Source organism: Strix uralensis, chromosome 4 (assembly GCF_047716275.1).
Source record: "Strix uralensis isolate ZFMK-TIS-50842 chromosome 4, bStrUra1, whole genome shotgun sequence".
In the NCBI taxonomy this organism is placed as follows: Eukaryota; Metazoa; Chordata; class Aves; order Strigiformes; family Strigidae; genus Strix; species Strix uralensis.
The window spans coordinates 81,559,613-81,586,475 of NC_133975.1; the positions used below are offsets into that span (position 1 = coordinate 81,559,613).

Sequence of the window (26,863 nt, forward strand, 5' to 3'; positions counted from 1 at the left end):
CCCTGAGCAGGCAGACCGCGCTCCCATTGGCCATCGGATCGCGCTCGGGGCAGGCACAGGGGCGGGGCAACGGCTTCTAGGCGGAAGTGGCGCTGCTGGGGGTGGGCAGCTGTAGGGGGCAACATGGCGATGCGGGCTGTGGCGGCGGGGAGATCCTGGCGGCGGCTGGTGCCCGGTGCGCGCGTTTTTCGTTCTGGTTTTCTGCCTTCCGGGCGGTGGGGGTGTGTGGGGCGTTGCCGGGGCCGGTCTCCTCCATTAACCCTGTCGGTGTTTCCCTTGCAGCGGCGCTGTGGGAGCGGCCGCGCCGCCTGCAGCACGACCGGCAGCTCGGCGGGCCCGACCAGGTGAGGCCCCTCAGCGCAGCCCGCGGCGAGCTCCGCGGGGCCGGTTGGGTCTCGGGCCGCTGCCGCCCTCACCGGGAGTGGCTCCGGTCAGGCAGCAGAGGCGTCGGGAAGCGCTTTGCCTTGGTGTTTGTGCAGCTCGGCCTCCTATGAAAAAAACAACCCACAACCTGAATTCGCTTCCTTGGTGTGTCACAGAGCAGGGGCCCTCCGCTAGCGGAGGTCACCGCGTGAAGTTAAGGCGCCGTTGATCTGTAGTCCAGTATTTTAACTGTGGTCACTTAAACCAGCTGTCTCGGTAACTTGGAGGTGGAGCAAAACCTCTGGCAGTGCTGATTACCTGTCTACAGCTGAGAAAAAGATTTAAGAGAACGCACAAGGTGTGGTTGTTACGTCCTAAAAACGTGTTGTCTGGTACCAGCAGAAGCTTTTAGAAACATCCTTTCTCTGCCCAAATTCTACCTATGTCTACTAAAAATGCATTTCCACCTTTCATTCATATCTTGCAAGGAGTTGGTGCTGGGTGTGTTTTGAAGCTGAAGGAGCCTTCCAGGGCTTGGGAGGTATTTTGGAATTTCTCTGTTAAAGTGTATGAGCAGACAGGAGCTCCCTCAGGCCACTTACTTTTAAATTACTTTCAGAAAAATTATCTTCTGACTTACTAGACGGAACTACTTTACTACCAGTTTCTGTAGCTATTGCCTTCCAAGTGAAGGGCGTAAGCACTATCTTACTAATTGCTTTAATTGACCTGTTACATTGTCATTATTATTAAGGTACAAAATGTTGTGTAGCTGTGAGAAGTCTTTTAGATTAGTAGGTACCAATCAGTGTGTCAGGGAAAGCTATTGAAAAACTTCAGTGATGCTCTAAATACCTCTTTTGGTTTCAAGGCATGTTTTGCCTAAAGGGTAAAAATAACAAGCATTCCTTATTTTCTTGTGAAGCTTACAGATGTTGATAATTCTCTAATTTCAGCCCATACAAATGGAGAACCCCTATAAAGAGCCTCCTAAAAAATGTGTCTTATGTGGAATAAATGTGGACTACAAGAATGTGCAGGTGAGTTTGAAGATTCCTGTCCTCAGATGAAGGTAACTGATCTGCTATTTTTAAATATGTGTGTAAGGAGTCCACAAGAATAGAAAGTGAAAAATTAATTCAGATGTGTTAGGGATTTAAAATTTAAGAATGTGTGCAGATAAGGACCAAAGAGGGTGATTGTGATAAGGTGTTCAATCTACTAATCCTATGCACAGGTGTTAGAACTTTGTTATTTACCAAATACAAGTCCTTAGTTTCAATTCTACTGTCATATAGCTTAAATGTTATCACATATAAAATACTAACTCTAAGCTATACTTTTTTCTGTCTCCAGGTAGAACTGAGTTTTGTAAAAACAGATGAAAAAATGAAAAATAGAATGCAAATATTAAAATAAACTAAAGCTCTCTAAAAAAAAAAAGTTTTTAAACTGACTTTGGATTTCTTAATTTTAAATAGCTTCTTTCCCAGTTTGTTTCTCTGCATACTGGCTGCATTTATGGCAGGCATATAACAGGTATGTGAAATATTAAATAATTTACTAGTTAATATCAGTGTTCTTGTGCATCCAAGTAACTGTATATCAGCCAGGTTTCCAAAAGTAACTACTGCCAACTCTATACATTTTGTAATAGTATTCCTCTTAGTAACCTTCATCAGGAAATGAAAATACCCCTTAATTATGTGGTTTTTTGGATCTAACAGTATAAGCACACGTGCCCTTTTCTATGAGGACTCAAAGCTGTCAGTAGTGTCGCTTTCAGAAGTGTTGGTAGTAGCACTTTCACCCTTTAATGGTTTGGTTATTGTTGATTTAAGAGACTGAAAATGATTTCTCTCTTCAGGCTTGTGCAACAAGAAGCAGAAGGAAGTTACAAAAGCCATTAAAAGAGCTCATGTGTTAGGTAAGTATGGTTATGCTTTTGAGTTTTGTAAGTCAAGCCTATGTTCCTATTAAAAACTCCTCCATCTTGTCTTTTTACAGGATTTATGCCAGTCATGTTTAAGAACCCATCATTTCTCACAGACCCCAAGATATGTAATATCAAGTATCCAGAATAATATACTATAAAAAAAATAAACAATAAAACTACTTTTCATGTTTATAGACTTGTTTACTAGAAATGTAGTTGGCTAGAATAATGTATCACTGACCAAAGGCTGGATGTCAGTTGTTTTTTTTTTTCTTTTGAAGTCTCTAAAATTGTCTGAAGGAAGTATGAAAGATGAAAGCAACTGTATGGATCACTTTCTCTGCTCACAGGTCTTGCTAAAGTTCAGGTGGCTGTTTTTCCCTTGCTGGATTAGAAGAGGGACAAAATAAACATGGAGTGGAGAGCCAAGGAGAAATTGAAATATTGAAATGGTGGCAATTTATGTAGACAGCTCATTCTGTTTAGCGTGTTATCTGTATTCTTTTGATGCTCCCTGCCTCAGCTTCTGCTGAGAGAAGGGTAGTACTGCTTCTTCCACCAGCAGCTTGAAGTTGTGTTACTCTGAGGCAGTATGTGACATGGTTACATGACTGCTAACAGCCTGCTAGCATAGTCTTGAAACCCTGAGAGAGCAAACACAGATTTAACTCTGGAAGGCAAAATGAGGGAATGTCATCTGGGCTTGTCTCTATGCCAAACAGGATTCATGCATTGGAAGAAAAACCCCAAACTTCTACGTCTTGGGAAAATGCAGGGATTTTTTTATCCCTGCAGGGCTATAAACTGATATGCCACTTGAATATATTGGCAGTGGCTTTTGGTGCAAAGTCATCTGGACAAATCATTAACTGATCAGAAAGTAGGAGAATGTGGGTATTCATTTGTGTCTCTGAGTTTTTCCAGCACTTCCTCATCTGTTTCAGTGCTACTCAGCGTAAGCTTCCTTTCCTGGTCACTGTCCTCTTGGTCTCGAAGTAATTTTTGGTGAAGCTGCAGTGATCTGGACTTCTTGAATGCCTTTGATCCTGTTGTGGTCCCTCTGACTTTACGCTTGGTGAAGTGTCTTGTTTCCACTTCAGTGAAGTCTCTTTCCTCTACCATGAGAGTCAGTTTGTCCATAACATTAATATTATGGTCAATATTACAGGAGTTCTTGGATATCTGTTGGCCCTTGAAGGAAACGATACATGTCTGAAGTCCAGAATTTGGGAAAAATGTCTGCAGTGCTTGACAAAGGAGAATGTTCTCTTTTGGCTCTCCTGGGTAGTCTCTGTCTTCTCCTGAAAAAAAACAACAAGCTAGAGTTGCAGTCCCTCTTGCATGCTACTGTTTTGGCTGCCCTCAAGTTCAGAAGTGTTTTCTGCTTCTGCCCATTGAATCAACTCTGGAAATCTTACTAAGACTGGCATTGCATTTATTTAACTTACCTGAACAACTCTGTTGCTTTTTCCTCTTTATTTCTTCTTTTAATTGGCTCACCTCTACTAAGAGTTTCTCTACAGATCGTTCACTGACTTCTACTGTAGAGCATATTTTCTGCAAGGAAAAGAGCATTTGGTGGAATTAATGGTATTCACAGAAGCTGACTTTAACCTTGTTGCAAAGTAACCTTGTTGCAAAGATACTCATGATTTTAAGCTGGACACAAAGTATTAAAAAGCTTAAATAAGGAGCTGGAGGTGGATTTTAGAGAGAACTCGAGCCTTGCGTGGAATGAGGTGCAAGATGTTTTACTTGTTCCCATCTAAGCAATGGAGCTCTGACAAACTACAGGTAGTGCTCCTTCAAAATAATCCTCCCGTGAGAATTTATCAGTGGACTTTTGACCAAACAGACGTCTTTGAGAACTTAATGTACAGCTACTAACAGCAAGGAACTCTGATCTTTCACTATAGGCTTCCAAGACACAGCTTTGTTTCTCATGATGGTGCACCCTTGGCAGGTATCTGACTTACCTTCAGTTCCCCCTGCAAGGTGGCATACATCTCGTTTATCTTCTGAACCTCTTGTAAGGATCCATCCTCGTAAAAGAATTCTGACCTGTGGACCAAGAATCGTATAATTGCAAATTAATAATCCCAGTGCTTACTTAGTAGGAGCTATAATGAATAAAGCATTTTGAGCTTCATCAATGCCTATGTTGAGACAGACAGCTGCTCATGTCAAAGTATGGGACTTAACTGATTCCCAGGTACCTTGGAAAGGTAAATAATTGCAGGGAACAAGTGAGCAGAGTATGGCTGTAGCATTTGCAAAAGCACTTAAAAGGACACTTATTAAAGAAGGAATAATTATAGCTAACTGAAAGCTACAGCTCTCAGTAAATATGGCATATACTGTACCTGTGTTGTCTTACTGCTCTCACAAAACCAGAAGATACACAGGAACCAGACACTGTTCTGTAACCTTGCTGTTCTGCCATACCCAAGTTGGTAACCACCAAAGGAACTTTCTGGAAAAGACTTAAAAAGCAGAAGTATGAGAACATGATTTATTAATATCCTCCCTGATTTTTTTAACTCCCTGATTTATTAACAACCCCCCTGATAGTTAAAGGTTCTTGATGGTTACACATGGATGGAGGTCTGCAGTATAGCTAGTTCTTGCTAAATGGATGGCATCACCCACAGATGACTGCTTATGGCTGAAGACAAACTGCAGGAGCAACAAGACTCTGAGCACTGCCTCTAGTTTTTCCCTGTTTCTGGGTATGAGTCACACAATAATGCAATACTTGCTTGTTAAGCCTAGCCTATGGGCAGCATGTCTGAAGACAGCCAAAAATGACCACCAATTTAAATATTTGAAGGCTATGTGAAAATGAACATCATGCGTAGTTGAAGTCCTATACACAAAACCAAACTGATCAAGAACAGCTTATGTGCATAGATGAACTGACAGTGTCTGCCTGTTGACACTGGTGCTACAGATAGTCATAAAGGCAAATCCCTGAACAGAACTCCAGAGTAAGATTTCAACTGGGCTCTAGCAATGTAAGGAATAATCTTATTTAATGTGTAAGTTTCAAGTGTAAAAAAGCAGTTAATCCAGTTGCAACAAAGAAGAAACCAAACTGTTCCAAGTTATAACACATGCTGTGCTACTGCTTTATTAAAACTCGAGAACAAACCAATTACCCTTCTTGTGGCCGATGTAAGGCATGTTCCAGCCTGTAAGTAGAACAACTTTCTGTCATCACGCTAGAGGTTAGTAACAGGAACACAAGGCCCTGATTTGATAGGTGTGACTGTAAATTCTTATGAAGAAGTCTCTCCCGGAATGTCATGGTCTGGTCTGTGTTACGTCTGAATTTGTACCATCCTATCACACTCTGCAGGCAGAAGAAAATTAATTACTGTTGAGTCATTATCCCTGTGTGTCATATTGAAGCAAGTTAGAAGATTCAATACGAAGTCATGAATCTCAATTGTTTGGTGATGTGTACATATTCAAGAAGTTAATTAACTTGAAACCCTTAAAACATCTAAACCTAATTCCAGTGTGACAACTTCTCTCTTTCCTTCAAAACCATGCATTTAACTGGCCTGTTTTCTGAGCTTGTGCTCAAGCTGAAACTCTGCAAACTTTGTTCTGCTATCTTGCTGTCTGTCTTTTTCTGGCTTTTACTTTCCCCTTGTAAGGACAAGACTAAATTTTGGGGGGGGCAAGTGGTGCTTAACCACTTCAGCTGACCTCAACTGATCTTGAAATCAGTAGAATTCCTTTGGGATATCTGAACTATTTGCTTGAGAAATGGATAAGAAAAAAAAAGTTGTGACATATATGTAGGCAAACCCTAATCAAAAATAACCTAACCTGTTCTTTCAGGAGGAATAGATGATGCAGCTGCCTTGACCAGCAGTGTGAGGGACTAGATATAAAAAAGAGGAGGGGAAAAAAAAGCAGCTTGATACAAGAGTTATCCAGAAGAGCCCCCAAAATCTGAGCAAGCTCCTTGGTATAGTTTAAGTTTGAAAATAAAATACCTTCTTACAGCCTGACAGTATTTTCTTCAGGGCAAGTTCATTCAGTTCTCCTGCAGAATTATAAAAGCTAGAAGAAAATTAGGACAGTTAGAGGAGGGGGGAAAAAAAGCAACTGTAGAAATAATTATTCCCTAGCAGTCTGGCAGTCATCTCACTTTAATAGTGCTTTTTCTTCCCCCTGGTAAACATAAAAATATGCTGACACAGCTTCTCTGCTAGGACAATGCAGCTAATTTTATTACTCAAATAGCTATGTAGGTGGTCTTTTACAGCCCAGATGGTGTTCTGGTATCAGTGCTACTGGGACATGAGTTAAAGGTAGCATCTATGTTCTCTCAACTACAAGATATGTTCAATTTGTTACAGAATGCTCTTCTAATAACAATAAATTTTCAGAAAGATTTGAGAAGGAAATTGTGTTGTGCTTCTCCCCTTAGAGGGGTGCAAACCTGCACAACTGTGTTCCCATCTGTGATGGACCTCTAAATACTAGTTCTTGGAACTACTTCTGCCATGGGGCTAACCAGTGTTTCTTTTTCTGACCCACTTAGAAGCCCATGGCTGATGCTACGTTTCTTTTCTTTTTTTTGTTTCTTTTTTTGAGGGTGAGGGTTTAGGAAGTATGTTTTTAGAAAACCACTGGGGTTTTTTTCAGTATGCTGTAGTTTATATGGTATCATAGCTCACCAGAAGGTGCAGTATGCCATATCTCTATATGCACAGACAAACACCAGAACAGGACAGAACGAAAACAGGCATAACATAAAGCATCAAAGCATCATGTGTCTGTAATTCCAAGGGGTTGATATGGCTAATGTAGTTACAGCTGGGTGACTTTCTCAGTAATGTAAGTTTAATCTTGAAGAGTTCAAGTTTAGGGTTAATTTTAACTTTTTTTTTATATCTGTTTACTTAAGATTCTTACCTGAACAGCTGGTAGCATGGAATATGCTTCTGTATATCTGGAAAGAGAGGTAAGATTATTCTGGGTTCATCAGTTCAAGATGTATATTCTTCTGTACGCTACAATCAGAATTAAACTGGTAGAAGAACCAAGAAAGATTTCTATTTAATTTCTTAAAATCAAATGCATAACATCTAATTAAATAAAGCTAAGAAATACTTTTTTAAAATATTCTAATTAATTTTTCAAATGTAAAGGGAACCATTTATATAAACGGTACTTTTTATCCATTTTTCTGTTTTGTCAAGTGAAAAAATCTTTTCCTCCCTTCTGTTGAGTACAGTAGTAAGCAATATGAAAGATTTCACTTGAGTTACTCTGCAGCAAGGCACGGATGCGAGTAAGACAGATGAGGCTGGAGAACAGAACCCCATAGGGTAGATGATAAGAACCAGGACACTACCAGAAGAAAAACAGTAGGTGATCTAATGGCATTCTAAATCTTTTTCTTTTCCTAAATTTTCCACTACTTTAATTTTCCCAAGTTAACTAAAACAAACCCCCAAGCTTTGGAGCAACTAACTCTGCCTGTGAGAATGTGATGATGAGGCTCTGGGTGACTTCATCAATGCCACCACAAAAAAATCCCCACATTTTTGGTTCAGCTGTGAGACTCTGGAGGGAAGTGTTACACCTTAATTGTATCCTAGAGTAAAACTAGAAAATGGGATGCAATTTCTTCCTACAGTATTTTCAGGAAGACTGGAAAGAAGGCACATAGTGCATTACCTTGTTCACTTTCTTTTTGTACAACTACATTTTAAAGGAATGGAGTTAAATGTGTGTACATATGCACATATACATATGTTTGTTAAGGGCTAGTATAAAATGCACATCTACTCCAATCCCATGAAGACTATAAAAAAAATACATCTGGCATCTGCTCAATGAAATACATAAATAGTTTTCAGCCTTCACACACAGTATTTTATAAGCTCCAGATCAGGTAGTAGATGCTAACACATTACAGTTTACATCACTGAAATAAGCTAAGTTTTTCCAGGGCAACTATAGTCCAGCAGAGTTTGTGATGTGGCCAATGCAAAGGACTCTTTAATGTGACAAGATATTTGGCAAAGAAGTGCTATTCAAGGAACTAAGAGCTAGTATTTATATTAAAATATTGTATTTTCTACAGTAAAACTGTTATTTTTGTAGCAATTGTTACAAAATAACCCTTCCATGTGTGTTTTTACATCACTGGGGACCCCAGGGTCTAGCAGCTTTGGTCTTGCTGTAAGGTGATGACTGCCCTCATTCGAAACTGGAAGCAGTCACGTAGTGCCTGAAGCCAAGTACGGGAGTAAAAATGTGGACAGACTCACCGATTGTATAAACAACTTCAACATCATCCATCTGTGAGTCAGTAATGCTGTTCTTGGCTTCACCTTTCACATCTCCAAGGAGAAAACCTTCCTTTATAGGGGGAAGAGAAAATAAAAGTTCAGATCAACAGTAGCATTGAATGGGACTTTGTCCAATATGAGCAGTAAATGCTGTCTCCAGGAGAGGAAAAAAGCTGTCAAAACGAAGTGTTTTTAAACAGGGTGGGTTCTCACTCATTTGTCAATACCTGCCTGTATTTATAAAAAAAAAAAAAAAAAAAAAAAAAAAAAGTTGAGCTGTGTACTGGGCTTCTGTTCCTCATTTTGCCATTCCTAAGTGAAGGGTTTGCGGCCGTCTGGGTGCTGCCCGCCGCCGCGCTGAGGCCCGAAGGCCTGACCAGCATTGCGGCCGCCGCACCAGGCGCTCGCTGGCCCGCACCTCCTCGTTTCAAAACAAAAAAAAAATCCCCGCCGTTTCCCGTCATTAGCACGGAAAGCAACCTCTGCTGCAGCGGGGAGGGAACACACCGCCCAACCGCGCTGCGGCACAGCGCGCAGGGAGGAGGCCCGGGGTGTCCGGGGGACCCTCCCCCGGTACCGGGGTCCCGGCGGGGCCTGGGCCGGGAGGCAGCGCGCCCTCCGGACGGGGACCGGGGAGGGGGAGGCCTGGCGGCGCGCTCCGCCATGGCCCGCCGGCCCAAGGGCCGCCCCGCCCTCCGCTTCCCCCCGCCTGCCGGCCCGCGGTGTCCCCCCCGCCCCGCCCTCTCCCGCCTCTCCCGGCGGCGCGGCCCCCACCGTGTCCGAGTCGGTGCTGAGGTGCTGGAAGGCGAGGGCGCCGAAGACGAAGCCCGACAGCAGGGCCGACGTGCTCTCGCCCTCCATGCCCCCGACAATGGCGGGCCGCTCCGCGGCGGCGGGAGCCCCCAGCGGCCGCCGGCGGGAGGACAGGGCCGGGCCCCGGCGGGCACATCCCGACCGTGAGGGAGCAGCTGCGGAGGGAGGAGGAGGAAGAGGAGAGGGCGTGCGGGGCCCGTGCAGCGGCCTGGCCCGGGCCGCCCCGTCCGGCGGCGGCGGGGCGCGGGCTCCCCTCAGCCCTCACCTCCTCCCCGCCCGCTTCAATCCTCCCTCGCTCTCCCGGCCTCTTCCCGCCTCCTGCCCGGCCAGGCTCACTGCAAAACCAGCCCTTTCGGTTTGCCTTAAATGGTGTAACCCTTACCTCTAAATCCCCGGGGTTTTTTTACCCTTCAGGTGGAACAATGCTCCGATTTAGGCTGCTCAGTCGCCCTCACGGGCGGCTTCTGCAGCGCAGCACTGGCAGGTGCAGCGGCGAGGGCTTGTTCCTGCGGGGGGGGGTGAGGTGCCCTGACCTCGGGGATGCCTGTGGGAGGGAATGGAAGGGCTCAAACAGATGAGTTTCTGACAATTAGTAAGACTAAACTGTGATGGATGAAAGCTTTGCTTGTGCCTTGCTCTGTTTGTTTCACAGCTTTGCTTGTGTTTTGCTTCATTTGTCTCCCAAGGACTCCTGACTCCTCAGCTGGTGCCTGAGGTCCCTTTGTCCGTTTGGGTGAAACGCGTCAGGCTCCCGACGGAAATCCCTGGGAGCAGACTCGAGGCCTTCAGTGGGCACTTGGGCAACTCCCAGAATGGGAAAACTAAGGTAAGGGGGGGCTCGAACAGAGAGACACGGAGACCCTGTTCTAGGGAGGCTGATTCTGCTGATTTAGGAAGGAGGCACCTGGACTTTACTGCACAGCACATGCTCTGGAAAGAAGGTCAGCTAGCGAACACCATGAAGAAGACTGCTTACTTCTTCCCTCGACCACCGAAGCCCCTCACCCTATTTCCACTACACATGCTGGGACTATGTAAATGAATTCCGGGAACTCATTATCATAAGACACCCCTTTTCAGGAAATCTAACGAATATGTATGATTTGTGTGTATGGAAACTAATGTCCCTTGCTAGTTTGGGGGATCCCTTATTGTGGAGAATCCCCAGGGTGACCCCAGCGCTGCTAATAAAGAATTCCTGCTTAATAGGAAAAAACTTTACTTTTGAGTCAATTTTGTTTCACCTGCCAGCCACCTGCCCACCAGCTCCAGGCCAAACAGTCGGGATCTGTACCTATAGAAGCGCTTTATTGATCTGTACCGAGAGCAAAGTATCAAACCCGCGTTGAAACTGAGTTGCCTGGCCCACATCAGCCCTCTGGGAGTGTGGGTGGAGCGGGCTGGCTTCGCGGCCCCCCAGTGGGAGGGTTGTGTCGTGCCAGCCTGCGATATGAAAAGGCATGGCACTGGCTGAGCTCCGACCTGTAGCAAGGTCGTGCCTTTTGAAACAGGACATGCTGCTGTGAGTGTGTCTGGAGGTGCACTGTGCTGTTTGGGATCGTGGCAAGAATCTTCTGAATTAATAAATCTTGATAAGGAAATCGTAAAATGGTAATGCTAAACAACGATCCGTCAGCAGTAAATTGTACCTCTTCTTCCTAAGATATAGACTGAGGTTTCAGAATGGATGTTTTGTCTTTTTTCAGTAGTCACATTTTACTACTTTTTAATATTTGTAGTAACGTATTTTTTTATGCTCTGGCAGGTGCTCCTGACCATATAACCCAGAAGAAAGCTCAAGAAAAAAATTTCAGGAAGGGAGAATTAAAAGTGACAGCATTCTTTGAAACATGATCAGGGATCTGGTCTAAAGGCCGTAGGAGTTTTTCCCCTTCACTTCAGGAGAGCAACTATTTGATTTCATCCCTCACCAGTAGCATAGGTAAGCATATTCTTAGCCTTAGACATTCATTTCCTGACTTGTGAAATAGGATGTATGCTCCTGTGGTCTTTAAAGAGGTTTGCTGCGATTTTGGGGTCTCACACATGTATTTTGCATATTTCAGTGCAATTTGTTTTCCCCTAAAACTTGTTGGCAAGATTTAGAAGGAGAATGGTTAGTTCTGGCATATTTACATTTATAAAGTTCCTTCAGTATTATTTAAAATCTGCATGAATGGTGCCAGCATTTAGAAGAGGGAAATTGTTGTGATTATTACCTGTTGTCGCAGTGGAGAGAGGGACCAGCTTTTATTTCTCAACACACTCATACATTATCTAGATCTCTGAATAAGGGAGTGATGAGTTGTCAGATGATACAGAGTGATTGATGAGCTTAATGGGAAAGAGCTGGTGTGCATTTCTTGCAATGCAGGCCTGTGGTATTAAATGGATAATAAGTACAACACAATTGAAGTGATGCGTTGCAACAAATGACTCCATTATGGACCACGTTGCCACGGTGGAGGCAGCAAGAACAGGTGTGGGTATGACCAGCCTCCATAGCCATTTGAGGAGAAAATGGTGAAAGCAGACACGAATGCTGACACCTTTCAGAAATTGCCCCAAAGCACCATGTGCTGTGATTGCAGTCACTCCTACCCCAGAGCTGTGAGAAAATTTTATGCATTTAATCAATGCAATAAATGTTGGGCATTGATAAATTATTCTGTTGCATTCAGCATTGATGATAGGCAAACCGTATACAAGATTTATATTGACAATATATGAGACGTGTTGACAGCCATGTAATGCCTGTACATCCAATAGGTATCTGTACCTTGCTGAGGCAAACAAATACAGTCAGGACATGTAGTGGACTTCCTGCTTTTGTGATACAAAAATGCAAGCCTGTTGTAAGCTACAGGATATGATAAATAAGGTTCTGTAATTGTTGCACTTATCTTGTGTGGAAACAATAATGCTTGTGTGGTCAGAGCTAAATGTGTTACAGTCATCCTAATGAGTGATACAGTACTTAAACATACTTCTTCGATGTTTTCATAATTCAACTGTTGATGGCCAAAGATGAACCATAGATAGCACAATCTTACTGCAGTCAGATATAAACGCAGATCTGTTTAGTGGCGTAGATGGGGTCTGTGCAGACCCAAAGAGCAGCAGACATGGATCAGTTAGAGTATGAACGCAGAGGAGTGGATATTTGCACTTCAGTGGGTGAAGACAGTATGGTTTCCATAAACAAATATTTCACCTGACATTGCTTACCATGCAACAGGTGACCTTTAAGGTTATTCTGGCCTTTTGGAGGATTTTTCACAAGTCAAGCATGAACCTCAGTCTTGATAAAAATTGAAACAAAACTACCAGAGATTATTTCACCCTTGAGTAGCAATCGGATGAGTTTGCTGAATGTGAGGTTGAAACATTGAGAAGATACAAGGAAAAAACCAAAAGGGCCCTTTTTTTGTTACAGCTGGTAAAAGTTTAATTGAAAAAGAGGTATTCTTAGTAGTTTTCATGCGTGAGTGCACACATCAGAATTATTGGAGTGCAGAATGCTCTGGTCAGTCCTGTTTGAAAGAATGGTTCCCACAATCGATCTGTGATTCCTTCTCTTTAGAGGCCACACTGAGTGTTCTTTCTAGTCCATGCACATGTATTTTTAGGCTGCATATAAAATTAACCTTTTCAGTTCAATTTATTTTCCCCTAAAACTTGTTGGCAAGATTTAGAAGGAGAATGGTTAGTTCTGGCATATATACATTGAAATAAAGTTCCTTAAGTATTACTTAAAATCTGTGTCCATGTCCGCAGTAGGTAACGTATCAGAGGGAAGGCAAAACCCTAGTGGCGCTCTTTGAAAGTGGTTATGTCCTATTGCAGTTTTTATCTGTTCATGGCTTGAAAGATGACTTTATAGCTACTCCTGTGCAGGAAAAGGCTCTTTATACCTGATTTAACCCTCCCATATAACACGCTACAGAGAGGCAGAGGTCAGTGCTGTGTTTGCTTCTCCCTACAGTGAAAAAATAAATGGGTCATAATTCCAGTTCCCTCAGACAATTGCAAAACGTTGCCTAATAATAAGAAATTAGTAGAATGATCTCAAGGATTGAGAGCCAAGAGTAGCAGCTGACACCTGCTCTGTCTCTTTCTCATTTCCCTAGGAGACAGGAATATTTTCATTGTTTCAAGTGATTTTCTTATGCTTGCAGGTGTCAGCTTGAGATTTGTTATATTAAAGAGAGCTTTGCTCTACAATTCCTCCCGTGTCACCAGGATCCCTGTCTTCTAAGTTGGATTTCATTCTTTCAAATGAACAGAGTTTGCACATTGTGTACTGTGACTTTTACTGGCATATAGGGTACTTCACCATAAAGAAGTGCTTTTAATTCTTTGCTATAAATTAATCAACTGTGATTTAATGGACCTTGCAAATGAGTGGAACTACATTCTGTTACTGCACGTTTATTTGAATTATTTGCAATACCTTCACACTTCTGAATAAAGTGTCTCTACCAGCTCCAAAATGGACATGATTGCAGCAGGCTGGCTGTTGGTAAGAGGGATAAACATTAGAAGGGCAGAGGAATGACGTGCAGAAGCTCTGCTTAGTCAGTGGATGGTAGAGCTAATTCTTAAGAAATTATTGTGCTGAAGAATTTGTGTAGCCCCATCACAAACTGTATTTATTCAGCTCATGGTGTTGGATGCATGGCTATTCATACTGGAATTTGCCAAACATGTAATTTCAGTGGTTCTTTTGAAATAATAAAAAAAAATCAGTGGTTGTGATGGGGGTGTAATAAGCTAGGTCAACTTTCTGACTGGAAAATAGGAACCTGTGTTATGAATTACCTGGAGGAATGAAGAATTTCCTTTTTTCTTCACATGACGAGCAAGTGCATCCCCTTTATAGAGCGCAGAGATACCATTCAAGTACAGATTTACTTCTGTAGTAACCCTGAGTGCTTTGGAGTTGAGAAGTAAACCTATTTTGACCACTGTTTTGTCTCAGTTGTTTCCATGCTCATGATCCCAAGAGCAGAAAGATGCTTTAGAAGCTTTGCCAGCCACTTTTGGCAGAAAATTAACGAAGACTGAACTCCTTGGTTGTGATTGGACCAATTCCAGTACTCAAGCTCATTCTTTAGTGCCTTTTGGGACCATTTTCCATGACATTAGAATTTTTATTCCATACTGTTAATAGGCAGACATAGAGGGTCTTCTTGATTTTGGTGTCGTTTCCAACTTGGGTGGTCTTGGTGGGGTTTTTTTGAGTTTTTTTTAACCCTCCAACCATGTGACATTAAAGGTTTGCAATAGAGCAGTAAGAACACTGAAATGTTTTGCATGATTTCAGGAGGTGCAAAGTGGATAAAGCGAAGAATAAAGATAAGAAGAGACCTGGCCATATGGACCTTATAGATCTTATAGCCCAAAGGTGGGCTAGATAGTTTGAGAACCTCAATAGAGAGGCTACTAGCAACTCTTCCTCTTCTTTCACTGTATGTGGGAATGCCATCCTTACAGGAAGGGGGCTTCCCCTTTCATGTTCCTGCAAGGGGCTGGGGCCCCCAGGCTGGCCAATGGATTCAAGGTGATGCTTCCACCACAGTGGGTTGTTGCAGTGCTGTTTGTCCAGGAGCAGACTGAGTGGAATGGGTGTAGTAATTGTCCTTTGCTGTGTGGCAGATGTGACATGTTGGGTGAAAAGCAATTGACTGCCAAAGCCTCTCTGTTTTATTTGTTCCCCCTCCAAACCTGTTCTACTTTTTTGGGGGATATGCCTGTGACAGCTGTCTCAGCAGCCCCCAGAAAACCTCAGATGTCTTGGGCTGAGTGGTTTGCCAGAGCAAATTATAGCTGACAAAGGGCTACGGTCCCATCATTACAACAGAGGGGTTCACTTGCTCTCTGTTTTATTTAGACAGTGGCAGGGAAGAATCACAGTGTCTGTCTGTGCTGCTGGTGTGGTGGGGAATATGACTTTGTAAGGGTTAGGCAGGCAGTGCAAATGATAAGATCTCGCAGGGTGGGAAACAATTCTCCCTCATTCAGGAGAGGAAACTTCTTCTTCCTCCGCCCAGGGTGGGGAACTCTGTCTTTCCCTCTCTCCTTTTAAGAAAGGATCCCTCTTTTGTGTGCTTATTGCTGAGGCACCCCATCAAGAGAGTTGCCACCCCTTTCTGCTACTTCCCGGTGTGCTATCAATACTTCATTTGGCCCATCTTTCCTGCTTCAGATCAGGTCCCAGAAACTACCTCCACCCTCCCGCCCACAAAGTTTTGAGTGCCCAGACGACACGCATACCAATCCCCTGTGCCAAGGCTGAAGGTGGCTATTCAGAGAGGCACTGCATTGTGCCGGCAGATAGCCCAGCTCTCTGCTATGTGCCGTCCTAGGGAACGGGTCCTAGCAGGGTATGCCACTCCACAGGAGGCCAGAAGGGAGAACGTAAGGAATGGTAGCTAAATAGAAACGGGTGAGCAAAGCTGTTTTACCGACAGTGAAACGTTGTTCCTAGAGAAGCCTGGAACTAGAGCCTTGTGGTGAGGCGGGTGAGAAATAGAGGGTCATGGTGAGCCTGGCAGCAGCAGTGTAGTGAGAGAGCAAGAGAGGAGCTTGAGGTTGCCATTGAAAGACCAGTGGGAGGGCAGAAATAATTAAAACCCAAACCAGCGAGGTTTTGTAGAAGACAGAAGGCTCAGAAAGAGGCCAGCAAGGGGAGTGACGTTAAAGCAGGTAAATAATAAAAAGAAGATGCAGAAGAAAAGTTAGATTGCCGAAGAAGATGCGGTATAGTTACAGGGATCTGAGGGATGGCATTCAGCAGTAAATCTGAAGATACAAAAGCTACTTGACTCATTATGTGGCACAAGAAGCATGTTATGGTATCATGTGAGCTTGTAAGATGTCAAGAGCCTGCCTGTTAGTACCTGGGTGCGTGGTATAAACGGGACAACTTGGTGGTGGTGCAGCCTGCTCTGGTATCTGTGCTTCTGTTACTGACTGGAGAGGACTGGGTGCACTTTCTACAGAGGATCTTTGGGTCTGCTTTCACTTCTAAGGAATCCAGTTTGTGTGTACTGGGGCTGCTCCACAACACAAACCAAACAACAGTATGGGGGAGTGAGGGTATTTTAAAAGGACAGCCCCAGCATTAGACAAACATGCTAATGTAAGCATGTGCAAAGGAAAGGTCTTTTGTGGACCAGCATATCACTAGCTTGGAAGTTATGCCCCAAATGCTTATTCCACCAAGGTTTATTCTGTGATAAATGAGCAGCTAGTAGGCTCCTCTTAGATTCTAGAGATACCTTTGTTTCTTCTGTGATGCATAAAAAAAGGCAGGAGGGGGGTCTGCGTAAGGGGCTGAACTGGGTCTTTCCTAAAAAATAGTGGATTAAATTATTGACATTTGATAGGATAGGAGAAGCCTGCTTATCTATTGTATTTAAATTCTGTACTTGAATAGATGCAAAGGTAGGTGACTTGTTACATCACCACAGTGCATTTTGTAACCCTGTACTACAGTTTGGCTCATTTCTTGTAGAGCAGTGGAGGGAGCAGGTTTTATTGTGTTGTTGATTCCTGCCTGCTGAAATTTGTATCTCCATTTCACAGGCATTACTATAAAAAAAAAAAAAATAGCCTGACTTGCACCTCAAGCTTCAGTTTGGTTCCTTTGGTCAAATATCAGAACAAGGCTCTCATTTCACCATGAAGTAGAAAGTCTGACCAAACAAATCACTAATTTGAGAAAATGTTAGTTGGAGAAGCATTTCATGTGTGTTAAATAAGTTTTAGAAGGTTTTAGGCAGTCTGAAAACCACACCTACTTGGTTCTGTATTGTAACTTATTGGTAAGATGCCTTGTGAAAACTAATTGACACACTGACAAGTTTCCTTATTGGCAGTATCGTATTACCTAACATATAACATCATGTTTTTTCTTTCTTCTCCCCTGTATTATATCTGGTGAGTAAATGCTTATCAATTAAAAGAAAGTGGGTGGAGTTAGGGCGGGACAAGGGGTAGAAAATACATTATCATTGAGAACAGCTGTGGTGTCAGGCTTCAGAGGGCAGCAGCCTTCTCCTAGAGATAGCTTTGGCTCTTAGAATGTGTAATTTTTATTTGCCTCTGTCTCTTGAAGCTAGCTGGATTCTCCACTACAGATGAGAGTATATTCTCAGAAAGGCAGCAGGTTGGCATTTTGAAGGAGCAAGCATGGAAGAAAACAGAGAAGGCTATGGCCTTACAGATGGCAAGATTTTGTTTATCTGTTTGATTTTGTTTGTGCTGTTAGTTTTGTTGCCTTCAGTGTTTAGAGTGTCACTGGGGATTTCTCATTGCTATGTGAAAATTCTAATAAAAATGTTAGAGGTAAGTTGAGAAGTGGGTTTAAAAGGTATGTGTTTACTACAGGACATGTTTAATAAAAAAATAAAAATCTGTTCATTTGATAGAAATGCCATAAAAGTCAGCAGGAAGAATTCCATTAACTTGGGTGTGTTGTGAACTTACATGATGGTTTTTTGAATGGTATCTTTAATGATGTTTAGTTATGTGCTGGGTTATAATCTGGTACCAGTTTGAGTTTTTCTTGGGTTGAAGTAGAGATTCCATGTTATATTGTTTCTAGTTCCAGCTGGTTAGAATACTTCATGCTATACTTGTGACAAGTCAAATATGAATAAAAAGATGTGTTGGTTTATGGGAGTTGGCAAGTAACAGGAATGTGTATTTTTAGATGTACATAAGTTTCAGTGGTTTTATTTGGGTTATTTTAATGACATGGTATTAATGAGTGCTGTTCTAGGTAAGAATACTGACTCTGTGTGTTTGCTGCTTCCACTTACAAATCTGGGTGATCCAGCAGTCACAAGTTCTGCTGTACTTGAGGAATCCATGTGACCTTCTCAAACTGTAATTTTTCTAGAGATGAACAGATCATGGTTAAGATCTTGATTCTGCTGATATCACTAAAAGTTTTCTGGGGCTTTTAATAAACCAGAGTTGCATTTAATTTTTCAAGTCTGACTTATCATATCCATCAGCGGCCAAGGGTAGGTGCTGTAAATTCATCATATTGAACAGCGAAGCATTTCTGTTTTCCGGTAGATTAACTTTGTCTTTCTGGCATAAACCTGATTTTCATCAGTATACTTCTTGTGGCAGAAAACTTATTACTATTATTAAGCTGCTAGAGCCACCTGTTTGTGCAGTAGAACATGTCTGTAACAATGTGATGCAGTTAATATCATGACCACCTTACCTTGTCAATTCTGTCTTATTTCTGTCTTGCAATTCTCCCGTCTCTTTATTATTTTTTATTTTAGTACTGATTAAGAGTTCTTGGGCAGGGATTGTCTTCAGCTGTATGAACATAATGTAGCATAGTGGACATGACTGCAAACTGTAGGGGTTGCTTGTTTTTTCACGTACTGATGTCCATGGGAAATGATTGCCTGCAGTGGCTATGTGTAACATGGGCTTTTAGATGTGATTTTTTTTTTTTTTTTTTTAATCAGCCAGTGGTATGCTAATTAAATTCTTACTGGTGCCCTGAGTAAGAGGCTCGTGGCACTTGTATGTGGCATTGATTTCATCGGGCGCGCTCATATCAAACACAAACCTGAGGAGGCTTGTGGGCAGCTTTGCTGCTGCAGTTGGCAGACACTAAAATAATTTCTGTTGCTTTTTCCCCTGTGCATTTCCCAGCTTTGAAGGACATTTGAACCACTCAGTGGGTGCTTAATATAAGAAGGCACTTCTTTCTGGGAAAGCACGTTAAATGTTTTTCTTTCCACAGTTTTCATAACAGGTTATGAGCATGATAATTTTGTGTTCACAATGTGGAGGATTAATTTATCAAGAAAAAGTAATTTATTTTTATGCGATCGGGTAGAACCCTTTGTGTCTAGTTCCCACTGCCACAGCAGCTAATAATAAGAAGAGCGCAGCTCCAGGTACTGGAGTTCAGGCTGGCTTGTTTTGTTATTTACTTGAAAGTTGCTTCTTAACTGCCTTGTGAGCAAAAAAGGGGTTTCCTGTGTTTTCATCTTATGATTGATTTCAGCTGTTTTCTTTGAAGTATTGTTCAAATGCTTCTCATCGTGCCAAAAGTATAACTACTTACTTTGACCTGAAATAGGAGGGGGATAGGATGGAGGGAATGTTAGGTTCCCTTTGCTTGTGCTGTGGCTCACTTGGCTCTTTGGAAGTAAGGGTAGGGCTGGGGAAAGCTTGTGTATGCAATTGCTGGGCCTCTTCTGGGAGCACTGGAGCTCATTCACCTGAATATGGCTGAAATTGCTGCTTGGAACACAGTTAGCTTTAAAGCAGGCTTATATGTGCCCTTCGTTCAAAAAATGACCAACTTGACATCGACAGCCTAGTGAAGTGTCAACGTGTTTCTAGCTGTGATGTTGCCTACCTGAGGTCTTGCTAATGGGGTGATGCACAAAGACCATTCTCGGCTCCTGTTGCTGGCCTGACTGGTGAAATAGGATGCCTTACTGGGTAGCTACACTGAAAATGTGAAGAGCAGATGCTTAGTCATGTATTAGCACACCTCTGACTGTATTGCAGGAATATCGGCACTCTTGGAAGTACCAAACAACTGTTTGATGTGCTCAAGGTTGGATTTTTGGTGAAACTATTGACTGGATTCTCAAAATGACGGTTGCATTTGATTTAGTCTGTTATGTAGACTGGCAAAACTAATAGAAAACTTCTCACCTGAGAACACTTTATATTTACTTCTTACAGCTTTAAATGACTCTGCAAATTGGGAGGCAGAGGGAAAATGTGGTTTACTTTCCTCTACGTTTTCTCAATTTGAGAAAAATAAGAGACTGAAGACTTTAAAGACAAAAGATACTCTTTTCAAAGTTGTGTGTTCAAAGCAACCATATCTATAGCCCTTACTGAATTTGCTGGGGACTCCAGGTGTTTTATGATAAAGTCCAAGTTTGCAGATCTATTACTAAACAATGAGTAATAGGTGCATGTGATAAGTCGTTTTGATTTCCTGACTTCAGTGAAGTGTTTTAGCAGTGTGAACAAAGTGGAACAAAGGGGCAAGACATAATCTATGTATGGAAAGAATTTGTACCCTTTGCTGCTTCTCCGTCAAGGAACCTAGATATTCGATCTTTAGAAACAAAACAAACAAAAAAAGCAAGATTCAAGGTTTGAAAATTTGGGGAGTGACTGGGTTTTCTTGTGCCTTTTTTGGTTTTGTGGGGGTTTTCTTGTGGTTTATTTTTTCTTTTTGAGGACATATGGATAGTATAATAGTAAAAGATCTCCAGGACAGTAATTTCTCAATTGCGTAACTGTTAGCCCATAATTGCTAATATTACCATAATTTATCCTTAAAATATTTCTGGAAATGATAAAGATGAATTTGGCTTGGTTTCCTAAGGGTTATTCTTTCATATAGGCTTGTAAGCTTTTATTTGTGACATAATGTGTTTTCTCTAAGCTTTGTATTTGCTTGTCTGTAACAGGATTTTGTGGAAATGATGATACTAGCAAAGCTGTGCTAGGGACATTATTCCAGCCCTTTAGTGTTGCAGCAGCAAAATAAAATGCATTTGATAGAATAAAATCTACACCATGCTCTCACAGTCCTGTGGAGAGTCAAATAAACATGTTAAACAGCTGTAGCTCTCTTTGCCAAGAATCTTCTGGAATTTTATGAGATCTGAGCTTTTGTATGAAATTAGAGTATTGTTTCTTGAGAAATACGTGTAAGAAAGACACCAGTCAGCTAATAATTGTGGATATTCTTTGAATTGACAGCTCACTTGTACGTTGAGGTAGCTAATACACTGTAAACTCCCACTGGAGCGTGGGCAGGTGTTGCAGACACTTGAGGTAGCGGATGAAGCTCACTGCTGTGCTTTCAGATACGTGGTTATCCTGAGCTAGCCACTGCATCAGAAACCAAAGAAATGATACTTGTGCTTTTATCCCAAACAGATGCTTGGGGCCCTTCTCGACCTATTTCATCTGCCCTCACTAGAGGAGTCGGGAGGTTTGTGAGTGCTTTTCACTGTCCAATTGTGGACAGTCACTGCTTGCACATCCTCTCAGACATGCAATATGCTATGCAGATCATTTGTTCTGGGTTCTCCTCTGGGACGTGAAAGGGGAAATGAGGTTGGAAAGGTCTGTTGGATGAAAAGGTAATAAGTGCTTGATCTTAGATGGTGATTTTAGCTTGTACTAAAAACCTACTGACTTTCTCTTTATTTCGGAAGACTTTAAATGGAGTAATTGCTCCAAGGCCTTTGTCACACATGAGAACAAAGTCAAGAAGAGCACTGAAAAAAACCAGTGTAATAAGTGATTAGAAAAAGCTTTTGTGAGAGCATGGGAGAAGAGGTAGTAAAATATGGGAACGTAGATGGAGAGGCAAAACCAAATTATTACACAGTACAGAAAAATGGAGTACCAAACAACACACCAAGCTGTACTTAAAAGGAAAAAGAGGAAAAACCGAAAGAAGTGAGTTTTTTTTTTAAATTAACATTCCATATTGTGTAGCTTTTCATGTCATGTACTATGAAGAAAGTAATTAATATAATGAAGTGTTAGGCACCCTTATTTTGCTCAGAATGTAACTATAGGAAGCCTCAAAGAAATGGGCTGTTGGAGTTAAGTTGTCGAGTCTTCAGTATTCCAGATGGGATCACCCACTGGATGTTTGGACTCCTTGTGTCCTCCTCATTTCAGAAATGGGAGGGAGGAAAGCACAGTGCCCAAGTTCTCATTCGGTCAGCAGGTTTAGGAATGAAGTTGCTTCATTTAACACTTAAATTCTGTGTTAGTTGCAACATCTGTGTTTTTGTAAGGTATTTAAAACATCCTTTCATTACTGTTTTGCAACAAAGACCAGCATGACAGCTCTGTCTCAATACTGTGCAAAACAAAGGCAATCACAAAGCCTTATTTCATATTTTAAAAACAAATTAAACATACAGATGCTGCCGAATGCAGAACAACATAGAAACTGCTGTGCTGGGTCAGTCCAGAGTTTGACCCAGACAGATAGCCTGGATTTGACAGGTGTCAACTCAGTTGCTTAATGAAAAGCCTCAGAGCTTTTTGCCAGGAATACCCTCCCAGCTGCTTGTTGCTTCAGCCTCCCATGCTGATTCAAGGGTTAGGAGTGTTTTGTGTCCTGTGATGATTTTCATCCATGTTTTTATGTAACTGCTGCCATTTCAGTTGATCTCTGGTGATATGTCCTGGACAATGAACTCCACAACTGAACTGTGTTTTGTGGAAATATATTATCTTTCTCTTGCTCATACACTCTGCCCAACATTTGCATATGATGCTCCCCGTTCCTTGTATTAGAAGAGAAAATGGATAACTGTTTGTTATGCACCTGCTCTGTGCCAGTCCAGACTCTGTAGACCCCTGTCACATGCTGTCCCAGCCAGCTCTTTTCCAAGCTAACAAGCTCTGTGTAACCATCCACCTGTTGAAAGCTCTTCCTGCCTTGTCTTCTGCCTTTGTAGCCTTGGCTGACACTAATTACAGGCTGCCACTTTTGTCCCGCTGTGCCATGAGGCACTACGCAATAGCCTGGCAGGACTTTATACTTCACTAGTCAACTTTACAAATTTTTGTTTGGTTTTGACTTGTTTTGCTCATTTAATGAGTTAACATATTTTTGTGAGTCAGCTTGTGATGATCACCCTTTTTCTACCTGGGATTCAAAAGCCAGCCTCCTTGAGGAGGATGATTTAATCTTTTAAGACAGTATGAGCAAGCTCATTTCTGGCAGTGCTTGCCAACTTGCAGGTGCCTGTTCATGTAGGAGGACCGTGATGGGCAAGATAAGGATGGTAGACAATAAAGCAGAGAGCAAGGCAAAACCCTTTATTTGCCAAGCTAGGTGACTTTTATTTTTTTCCTCCCTTATGCCATACAACTATCGTAAAGGATATTGGGGAAGGGGTGAAGACCAGCAGTACAGTATAAAGAGATTAAGTTTGCAACATGTCTGCCTTTACTCTCTTTTGCAACATTCTTGTTCCTGTGCCATATATTCTTTCATTTCTCAGTGTGTGGGCTGCCGTTTTCATGACACCCCCTGGCTCCCCACTTCTGAATGATTCTCCATGTGTTGCAAAAGATTGAGACAGATGATGTACCAGTTTACCTTTCCTAGGGAATAGCTGGAAAGTACAGACTAGGTGAAGATCTGTATATTTTTTCCATGGTGTTATAACAGATGGTTTGCATGGAGGTTAAAATATCACATCATTACCCATTCTGCTTCCTTTCTCTCTCTTTCCCCTTCTTTTTCTCTCTCTCTTTCCCCTTCTTTTTCTCTCTCTCTTTCCCCTTCTTTTTCTCTCTCTCTCTCTTTCCCCTTCTTTTTCTCTCTCTCTCTCTTTCCCCTTCTTTTTCTCTCTCTCTCTCTTTCCCCTTCTTTTTCTCTCTCTCTCTCTTTCCCCTTCTTTTTCTCTCTCTCTCTCTTTCCCCTTCTTTTTCTCTCTCTCTCTCTTTCCCCTTCTTTTTCTCTCTCTCTCTCTTTCCCCTTCTTTTTCTCTCTCTCTCTCTTTCCCCTTCTTTTTCTCTCTCTCTCTCTTTCCCCTTCTTTTTCTCTCTCTCTCTCTTTCCCCTTCTTTTTCTCTCTCTCTCTCTTTCCCCTTCTTTTTCTCTCTCTCTCTCTTTCCCCTTCTTTTTCTCTCTCTCTCTCTTTCCCCTTCTTTTTCTCTCTCTCTCTCTTTCCCCTTCTTTTTCTCTCTCTCTCTCTTTCCCCTTCTTTTTCTCTCTCTCTCTCTTTCCCCTTCTTTTTCTCTCTCTCTCTCTTTCCCCTTCTTTTTCTCTCTCTCTCTCTTTCCCCTTCTTTTTCTCTCTCTCTCTCTTTCCCCTTCTTTTTCTCTCTCTCTCTCTTTCCCCTTCTTTTTCTCTCTCTCTCTCTTTCCCCTTCTTTTTCTCTCTCTCTCCTCTGGCTGGTAAAAAAAGTCAACTAAGGGTAACTAAAATATCCTAATTATGCTGTGATAAAGTGTCCCTTTTTTGTTATTGACTTAAACTTCCAAAGCTACAAAGGGAGCTGGTAGAGAACGTGCAAAACTTAAGGATGGCAAAAAGCTAGTTGATGTTGTTGGCACATGCAACACGTTGTAAATGTGGTGAAGACTATTTGAGATCAAGCTTTGAGGTGACTTACGTGGCTGCGTGTGTCAGTACGAGGGAAATAAACTGTTCTGCAAGAGCTTATCCTGAAGCAGAAGGATGTATACTTATCTGTTGTAGGTAGGAAGCCTTAATAGCAGGTGAGGATATAAGTTGTGCGAGTCATTGATTCCTTAATAATGAGCAGAGCCTACACACAAGCATTGTGTGTCCTTTTTTTAGGGCAAATATCTTGACGTAAATATGGGAAGACCTAGTCCTCGTGAGAACTACTATTTATATGTCAACATATGTGTGATGAAAACATTCCAAACCATGAAAATGTCAAAAATTAGGTGTATTGGTATATTTGCTTTTGCTAATGGAGGAATTTTCTCTTCCCTGTGCACAGTAGCATAAACTTGGTTTAGCTCAAAAAGGTAAAGACAAGGAAGGGTGAAAGCTCATTACCGAAACTACAAGTTCCAAAATACTATGTATACAAAATAGTCCCTCCTCTGTCATCTTTTAACAAAAACTGCATCAATGCCCTAAAGCTGATGTAATCTCTTTTGTTCTTTAAAATCCATTTTAGATCTATCTTTTCCAATATGTCTCTAATGTCAATGATAGTATTTTGGATCATTCTGTTGCCTGAAGCTCACTGGGGAAGACAGTTTTGGACCTATGGACCTCATAGAGTCTCTTAGGTAGCTCAGTGGGGGTTTGGGGGCTTGTTTGTTTGTTTTTTAAAACCCAAACAAAAACAAAGCAACTTTCTGTGTCCTGAAAAGAAGTTTGATCCAAACTATTTTTCCTGACAATGGCAAAAGGTAATCTATGTGACAAAGGAAATGGGAGGCATGCAGGACAGCCTTCAGGCTGAGTTTGAAAAATGAAAAATCTAAGACCTGGCTTCAAGGAGAGAGGCTCAGACAGTTCACCTAGGTGATTACAGAATGCCTGGAAATAACGAAATGAAAACCATCAACATCTACTTTTCTTGTTTTGGGAACAGTGGGCCACCCTGCAGACTGAGGAGGGAGTAAAAAAGCAGAAGGCGCTGGCACTTGAAAATTTAATCTCCACTGGTAAGATTTCTGAATGAAGGCGACACAGCACTATCCATCTTGTAAAAAGGCAACTCTTTCAACATCTTATCTAGAAAAGAGTGAACAGAAACATAAGTTACATCTGATAAGCAAGAAAACTGGAATGGCCAAAATGGAGTTTGATGGGCAAATAACTGCTGAAGTTACAAACCTACAAAAGGGACCTTAAGTAGGTTATAAGCAGATAACCTGTGAATGATTGAGTGGTGTTAGACATAGTGTGAGTAGAGAAAGACATTGCTGATACCATTTGGGAAGCTGTCCCTGTTTTCATGAGTATTTCCAACTCCATCAGCTCTCTTTACAAGGTTAGGAGGAACGAGTAGTCTTTGCCCTTGACGTTGCTCTGTGTGGATTCTCTCTCACTTCTTGTAACTCCTCGCATGCAAAAAGCCAAGATTTCTCAAGTAAAGGAGCTATACCATCCCACAGTTAGAATTTACATTCTTCTCTAGGCATGGGAATAAAATGTGAGAGAGTATTTTTTTTTTTTCTCTTCCCAACTGTTTTTCCTTTCTTCTTTGACTGAAGGGGACTGGGTTAAGTTCTCACAATAATCCTGTTATTTGTAGTGCTATTTTTAGTCATTAGTCAGGTAGACTGTTTGGTTTGTCAGCTAATGAATTTCAGGTCTGAGCGTTTCCTGAACGTTGACGATCTGACTGAAGTGCGGCTGGAGGAAAGTTTTGTTATTCTGATTGGGGGGTAGTATGTTGATTAAGACAAATGTATTTTGAATATTGCATATTGAATATCATCCAATACCCCCCTCCCCACACCACCCCAAAAAAGGCAGACAAAGTCAAGTGTTAGCTGGTGTTATGAATCAATACAATTTTAGTCACTGTCACCAGCCAGATAAGAATCTGGTCTCAAGAGTGACCTCAGCAACTTGCTGAAGTGCCATCCTATGAGGTGTGATTTTATAGATATGGAGCATGAATGTGTTGTCATTCTTCCTGCGCAGTGCTTCTGTGTTGCACTATGTATATCTCAGGGGAAAATTCTAGACACTTTGAAGTTTCTTGGTGGTGAAGTGACTCTTAAAGGAGAAGGGATCAGGGAAGAGAGAAGGCTCTGAAAAAAAATACCAGAGGAAGGTGTTTGTTACAGCTGGGAAAAAAGTAAAACTAATCAACAGCAGCGAGAACAACAACTATACAAACACTGCCTGAATTTGAGTCAAGGCACCAGGAGGGGTTTGC

At 42.0% G+C, this 26,863-nt stretch overlaps 3 protein-coding genes across 17 annotated transcripts in view; 2 read left to right on the forward strand and 1 right to left on the reverse strand.

The window, feature by feature from the left end:
- The first annotated feature begins 101 nt into the window (after nucleotides 1-101).
- On the forward strand, nucleotides 102-7,280 carry MRPS18C (mitochondrial ribosomal protein S18C). 2 transcript variants are annotated; one of them, XM_074867471.1, is made up of 6 exons: nucleotides 102-175; nucleotides 283-344; nucleotides 1,320-1,403; nucleotides 1,845-1,902; nucleotides 2,231-2,290; nucleotides 7,224-7,280. In XM_074867471.1, exons 1-6 carry the CDS (start codon nucleotides 124-126, stop codon nucleotides 7,244-7,246), a joined length of 339 nt encoding a protein of 112 aa, XP_074723572.1. In that variant the 5' UTR covers nucleotides 102-123; the 3' UTR covers nucleotides 7,247-7,280. The 2 variants fall into 2 exon arrangements, with proteins under 2 accessions (XP_074723572.1, XP_074723571.1); XM_074867470.1 differs by lacking the exon at nucleotides 7,224-7,280 and adding an exon at nucleotides 2,371-2,479.
- ABRAXAS1 (abraxas 1, BRCA1 A complex subunit) lies at nucleotides 2,480-9,499 on the reverse strand. The gene is made up of 9 exons (XM_074867467.1): nucleotides 9,391-9,499; nucleotides 8,596-8,686; nucleotides 7,232-7,268; nucleotides 6,307-6,373; nucleotides 5,458-5,651; nucleotides 4,663-4,782; nucleotides 4,276-4,360; nucleotides 3,748-3,856; nucleotides 2,480-3,600 (listed from the first exon to the last, which is right to left on the reverse strand). Exons 1-9 carry the CDS (start codon nucleotides 9,475-9,477, stop codon nucleotides 3,173-3,175), a joined length of 1,218 nt encoding a protein of 405 aa, XP_074723568.1. The 5' UTR covers nucleotides 9,478-9,499; the 3' UTR covers nucleotides 2,480-3,172.
- The window catches only part of LOC141943025 (glycerol-3-phosphate acyltransferase 3-like), a 31,728-nt gene continuing 12,102 nt past the window's right edge, over nucleotides 7,238-26,863 (forward strand). For 8 of the 14 annotated variants that reach the window (XM_074867454.1, XM_074867456.1, XM_074867452.1 and 5 more), the window contains exons 1-2: nucleotides 17,471-17,781; nucleotides 25,565-25,637. In XM_074867454.1, the coding sequence (XP_074723555.1) occupies nucleotides 17,626-17,781; nucleotides 25,565-25,637 (229 nt within the window). In that variant the 5' untranslated portion in view covers nucleotides 17,471-17,625. The other 6 variants (XM_074867462.1, XM_074867461.1, XM_074867463.1 and 3 more) reach the window with 6 other exon arrangements.

Bases quoted from the DNA above. Each gene is read 5' to 3' on its own strand.
- MRPS18C (XM_074867470.1), top strand. From the start codon at position 124: ATGGCGATGCGGGCTGTGGCGGCGGGGAGATCCTGGCGGCGGCTGGTG. The intron at 1,404-1,844 runs GTGAGTTTGAAG...AATTTTAAATAG, and splicing joins TGGACTACAAGAATGTGCAG to CTTCTTTCCCAGTTTGTTTC. The intron at 2,291-2,370 runs GTAAGTATGGTT...GTCTTTTTACAG, and splicing joins TAAAAGAGCTCATGTGTTAG to GATTTATGCCAGTCATGTTT.
- ABRAXAS1 (XM_074867467.1), bottom strand. From the start codon at position 9,477: ATGGAGGGCGAGAGCACGTCGGCCCTGCTGTCGGGCTTCGTCTTCGGC. The intron at 6,374-7,231 runs GTAAGAATCTTA...ATTTTCTTCTAG, and splicing joins CCATGCTACCAGCTGTTCAG to CTTTTATAATTCTGCAGGAG. The intron at 4,783-5,457 runs GTAATTGGTTTG...CTGCTTTTTAAG, and splicing joins TTACATCGGCCACAAGAAGG to TCTTTTCCAGAAAGTTCCTT.